A 5654-nucleotide genomic window follows, 5' to 3' on the forward strand; every position below is an offset into this window, starting at 1 on the left:
ATTTATGTATATATCATATCTATATCTGCAGTTATCATTGGATTTTACTCATACTTTCCGTAGAGACCGGTAATCTTATAGTCTTTGACTCAATGAGAAATCCATATTCCGCAATCCAACATATCATAGACCCCTTGAACAGGTAAGTTTAGTTTGCACAATCAAATCTTTTTTCTGTTAATAACAATTCCTGAATATCAAACTTAACTTTGAGCGCAGGGTTTGGAAAAAATTTGTGAAAAATAACAAAGGACGTGGTCAATGGAGGCCCGAACTGAACGTTAACATGGATTATCCGGTATGTTCATTCATAAAAATTTGTCTAGTTAAGTATATAATCCCAAATTGTTCTAAATTGAGTAATTTATTTGTTTCTCCTTAAGTGTGCGAGACAACAACAAGGAACTGATTGGTGCGGGTACTACGTATGCGACTACTTGCACATCATGACTCCATGCGGGAAGGCTACTGATGAAGAAACAAGAGTACGTCCAAACCGTTCACTAGTATATTTTCATAATTGTACTAACACACAGAATGTTAATGTTTTTTTCCTAAATGATAGATGTCTCAAATGGGGGATGAATGTTACTCTACTGATCGGATCAACGCCGTGTGCGAGCAGCTCGCCGGATTCATTTTGAACGAGATCTTGGATCCTAGAGGCGAGTTCTACCACGACGGTCACATCGATAGAGGACTTTCATCGACATCCTGAGGGGACTAGTAGTTGGACAGCTAACATGACTTGTATATTTGTAAATATTTTTAAACATTATGCCTTGATGTTTGTAAATTTGTAAATATATTAGTTCATGTAATTAGCTTAATTATATGCTCGCATTTCACTTTTAGTTAGTTTCAAATATTATCTGAAAACGAACACGAACAACCAATGAACGTAGAGTACTGTAGAGCTTGAGTGCGTTTAGCAATTATAAAAGAATAAACAGTAATAAATAGAACAAACAAAATTGGATTTGGGAAAAAAAAGGGAAAATGTCATTGGTACCGGTTGGAAATACGAACCGGTACCAAAAGGGCTGCCAGCTTACGTCAGCGTGGCAGCTTCTTTGGTATCGGTTGGTATTTCCAACCGGTACCAAATGGAGGCCTAAGGCACCGGTTGAAAAACCCGGTGTCTTAAGTAAAGGCCAATAGTCGCGGTTGCGGGGCACCGGTTGGAAAACCGGTGCCTTTGGTCTTTCTCAGCCGGTGCCCAAATCCTGTTTTCTAGTAGTGGAACCTTCCCAGATGCAGTAGCACCGGCTGCAGTTCAGTGCCTGCCGCTGCCGGCCTGGAGGACGGTCGAGCTGACGCGCGCTCAACGCGAGTCCTATTTTTAGACAACGGGCAGGCGCGCCATCGACCATCGTGCGTGTCAACTCCACAGTCCAGCACACCGCCCGTTGTCAGGCGTGTGTGACCACCAGGTCACCGGAGTCTCCAGATAGGAGTACATGACTTTTTTTTTCCCTGTGCAAGTAACGGCGGTGAAATGTGCGCTAAAGCCCGTCTCGTCGCGATCACACCGGCGGCTACGAGCCAAACCCAACCGCTGGTTGGCTGGCGGCCCTCCGCCCGTCGCGTTCCCATCTCCGTTTGGATGCAGTGCAGGCGAGAGCGTGTGGCTTCCATCGTCATCCGCGTCGCCGTTTCTGCAGCGGATCGACTCGACGACGACGACGACTGCGTTTGGATATCGATGTGTCGGATTCACGACGCCCCTCGCTTAGGATGCAAGTCCCACTTTTTTTATCGTTGGATCGACCCAAAATTTAATAAAATAAATTAGAATAGCATATTACGTAATTAGTTTGAGAAAAAAATAAATTAAAATGAAAAACTCAAAAACACCAATGGCCCACTTGCATCCCTACCCTCGCTCTATTAGCATTTCGCTGGCAAGAAACCCTCCTGCTGATACAGAATGCATTCTGTTGAGACCTGATAGCAACCCGTTATTATAGCTGTCCGCGTACTCGCGTTCTTCAAATCATAAATATTCCACCACGCTCCGCGCACGAGATCTGAGTCGGCATCAGCCCTAAGTATACCAGAATCCAGTATACTCCTCCTATTGATTTTCTCGAACCTTTTTTGTATTTTTATTAATTAAAGAGACACGCGATCGCATTTGCATTTACTTTTCTGCATTTTCCTCGCGTCCTCCAAAGTTGACTTAGATGGTTTTGCGTTGTGCTAGCTTATTATCCTACTTTTTTTAGATAATAACAAGCTTATCATCCCTAATAAACAAGGTCCGTAAGCCCCCTTTCATGCGATTGGTGGTTCGGTTCGTTGCAACTTGCCTGGAAACCCTGCATCGTTAGGTGCGGGCCCAGATCGAGCGGCGTGTTCAGCTGCTGCCCACCTGCACTACTGCCGCGCGCACAGGCGGCGCCGGCTATATAAGGCCGTCGTCTACAAGTTTTCTTCTGCGCCGAGACGTGGCTGCTGCAGGCGCACGAGAGGTGATCGAGCATTCGAGCCGACATCGCGCGCGGTAAGCAGCACCGTATCGTACCCTTTCTCGCCATGGGCGGCGGCAGCAAGCACATCGTGCTCGTCCACGGCGCGTGCCTCGGCGGCTGGTCCTGGTTCAAGGTGGCCACCCGGCTCCGCGCCGCGGGGCACCGCGTGGACGCGCCGGACCTGGCGGCGTCGGGCGTGGACCCGCGGCCGCTCCGCGAGGTGCCCACGTTCCGGGACTACGCGGCGCCGCTGCTGGACCTCCTCGCGGCGCTCCCCGCCGGGGACCGCGTCGTGCTCGTCGGACACAGCCTCGGCGGCGTGAGCGTCGCCCTGGCCGCCGAGCTGTTCCCGGACAAGGTCGCCGCCGCCGTCTTCCTCTGCGCCTTCATGCCCGACTGCGCCGCGCCGCCGTCGCACGTGCTCGAGAAGGTGAGGCCACGGTCCGCGACCAGCTGCCGAGCTAGTGCTCCGATCATATCATTCGCCTTAGATTCTCCTCGTGTCCTGTCGTCGCCGTGCGTGTCCTTGTCATCTTATTTTCCTCGAAATCGTACGAGATGTCTCCCTCTCTGGACTAACCATGTAACCACCGTGTGTTTCCCCCGCTTCACCTTTGTGGTAATTGCTGTGACGGATGGATGAACGAAGTTCGTGGAGGGGAAGTGGCTGGACTGGATGGACACGGAGATGAAGCCGCAGGACGCGGAGGGCAAGCTCCCCACGTCCATGCTGTTCGGGCCCCGGATCCTGCGAGAGAAGTTCTTCCAGCTCTGCTCGCCCGAGGTACGCGCACGCGCCTGTACTACTGTCTGTGCATGAATCTGATCTGCTTTTCCTTCGCGCGAGCCAAGTCGCGAGGGGAGGAGCTTTCACTGATCAGTAGCTATCGCGCATCAGAGCGTTAGCGATGTCCACTAGCCACCCAGTCGCATCAGCGTTGTCCTCGCGTGAAAAGGACGGCTAGCGCTATCGTTTGCAAGCAGCCAAACACAATTAATCATGGATGGACAAAAGTTTGACTACCTAAGATTTAGTCAACTAAAGTTTAGCTAGTCAACTTTTTCTTTTTCTCAACAATACATAGCCAGATCTTGTCCCCGGATGTCCCACACCCATGGACAATCTTGTGTCTAGATACTTGATGGTAACATAAAAGTTATTTGATCCAAGAGGCATGCATGTTTGGCCATGGTCACGACCCAAGCAGCAGCATGTTGACGTGCCTGTCATCTGATCGGCAGGACATGACCCTGGCGTCGTCCCTGCTGCGGGTGAGCTCGCTGTTCCTGGAGGACCTGGCCGCCCAGCAGCCGTTCACCGAGGGCGGCTACGGCTCGGTGCGCAGGGTGTACGTGGTGTGCTCGGAGGACTACGCCATCGTGGAGGGGTTCCAGCGCTGGATGGTGGAGAACAACCCGGTGGAGGAGGTGAGGGAGATCGCCGCCGACCACCTGGTCATGCTCTCCAGGCCCGAGGAGCTGGCGCGGTGCCTCGCCGACATCGCCGACAAGTACGCGTGATAGAATAGAATGATGCCACGTAGCAGCTGCATGCATGCTGAGGAAGATCGATGCTCGAACCGCCGCGGCGTGGATGCATGGTGTTCTGCTGCTGCGTTCAGTTTTCTTTTCTTTCTTTTATTTATTATTTTTAATAAAAAAGAAGCTTTCGGTGGCTCGAGGCTGTTGTTGTGTTCGAAATGGAAGTTTTCTCATGATATACTCTTCACGGTGCGGTGTGCAATTGATCAGTTGGGAGTGTTCAGCGAGGCCGCTATCCAATACTTGTCGTTGCTTTCGCACAAGAGATTTGGTGCGCCCTGGGCCTCTCGTTCTGAGTCTGCAGCCACTGCTCAGAAGGATTGCCCTTGGGGCGCCGTGTAGCTAGCGTCCGCGCGCGACCCTATCTGTGCCGCGACTGTGCTGGCCCTGCAGTGTGCCCTGGCGTGCGAGTCCAACTGCCTGATCACGACCTTGCAAGTGGAGGCGATGGATCCTGAATTCGTGATGCTGTGATGTGATGCATGGCCCCCCTCGAACTCCCAATGATCGAGCGCACGGCTTGGACCGCACACCCACTGAGTTGTGTCCGGACACAGGTGTCAAGACTCAAGAGCGCGGGAACCGTACGTGGCGCAGGCTGCTGTCTGATGTGCGATGGAAAGCAAACGGAGGAGCAGCACAGCTTGTCTCTGAATCGACCCCGCCCGGCGGAGCCGTTGAGAGTGACAGGCATTGTTTGTGTGCGAGTGGCGGCGAGGCGGTCGATGGGTCGTACCGTCGCAGTCTAAAATCTGGGATTTCGGAATAGATGCAGTTTTTTTTTAGGGAAAGATGCAGGTGTCCTTGCTTCCGCCGAGTCGATAGAGCAACATCGAAACCAAGCCCACAGCACGCTAAAACAAGTTGGGCTGGCGTGCCCGAGTTTGGTCCGCGTGCGCCCAGAAAACCTATCCATCTTCCGCAAGAGTTTTTCCAACTTACCTTCCAGTGTTTGAGATTCGTGCAAATAATTATAGCCCTTAGATCCAACCAAACCCTAGCTTCCTCTCTCTTCCTCACTCCCTCTCTCTTTCCCCAGATCCTCCCGCGCGCAGCCGGCACCCGCGCCCTGCCACTGCTCGCCCCCGCGCGCCCCCGCCGGCCCCGCGCGCCGCTCGCCCACGAGCCCCGCGTGCCGCTCGCCCCAGCCAGCCACGCGCGCTGCTGCGGGCCGCCCACCCCGGCCGGCCCCGCGCAGCCGCCGGCACCGGAGAAGAAGATGGAAGAAAAAAAATTTGTTCAACATTTTAAAAATTGATTCAACATTTTTTAAGATGCTAGTTGGTTCAATATTTTTGAGATGCTGGTTCAACATTAGTTTAATATTTTTGAGATGTTGGTTCAACATTTTTTTCAGTAAAATTTTAAATGGGCCATCAGCTGGGCCATAATGGGCTTTATAGATAAGTTGGTTATCCATCTTGCAGAAGACATATAGGAGCCCCCGTGCGCCACCCCACAAGGTCATAAATAATTAAATATACACGCAGGCAGGGTTGCAAGTCTAGGGTTTCTCAAGAGGCCAAGATCAAGAAAGAACCGAGATCGTCGAGCGCCGCCGCAGCCATCAGACTCTGACGCCGCCGCAGCACCCCGCGCCGGCGAGCGACCCCCCACCCAGGCGAGGCGACATGATGA

The 5654-nt window shown here is 52.2% G+C and overlaps 1 protein-coding gene across 1 annotated transcript; it reads left to right on the top strand.

Moving 5' to 3' along the window:
- The first annotated feature begins 2428 nt into the window (after positions 1-2428).
- LOC120708312 (salicylic acid-binding protein 2-like) lies at positions 2429-4189 on the top strand. Its single transcript, XM_039993517.1, has 3 exons — positions 2429-2904; positions 3124-3258; positions 3717-4189. The coding sequence occupies exons 1-3, from the start codon at positions 2539-2541 to the stop codon at positions 3993-3995; spliced, it is 780 nt and encodes a 259-aa protein (XP_039849451.1). The 5' UTR covers positions 2429-2538; the 3' UTR covers positions 3996-4189.
- The last annotated feature ends 1465 nt before the right edge of the window (positions 4190-5654 follow it).

The sequence above is a fragment of the Panicum virgatum genome, chromosome 5K (assembly GCF_016808335.1).
Source record: "Panicum virgatum strain AP13 chromosome 5K, P.virgatum_v5, whole genome shotgun sequence".
NCBI lineage: Eukaryota > Viridiplantae > Streptophyta > Magnoliopsida > Poales > Poaceae > Panicum > Panicum virgatum.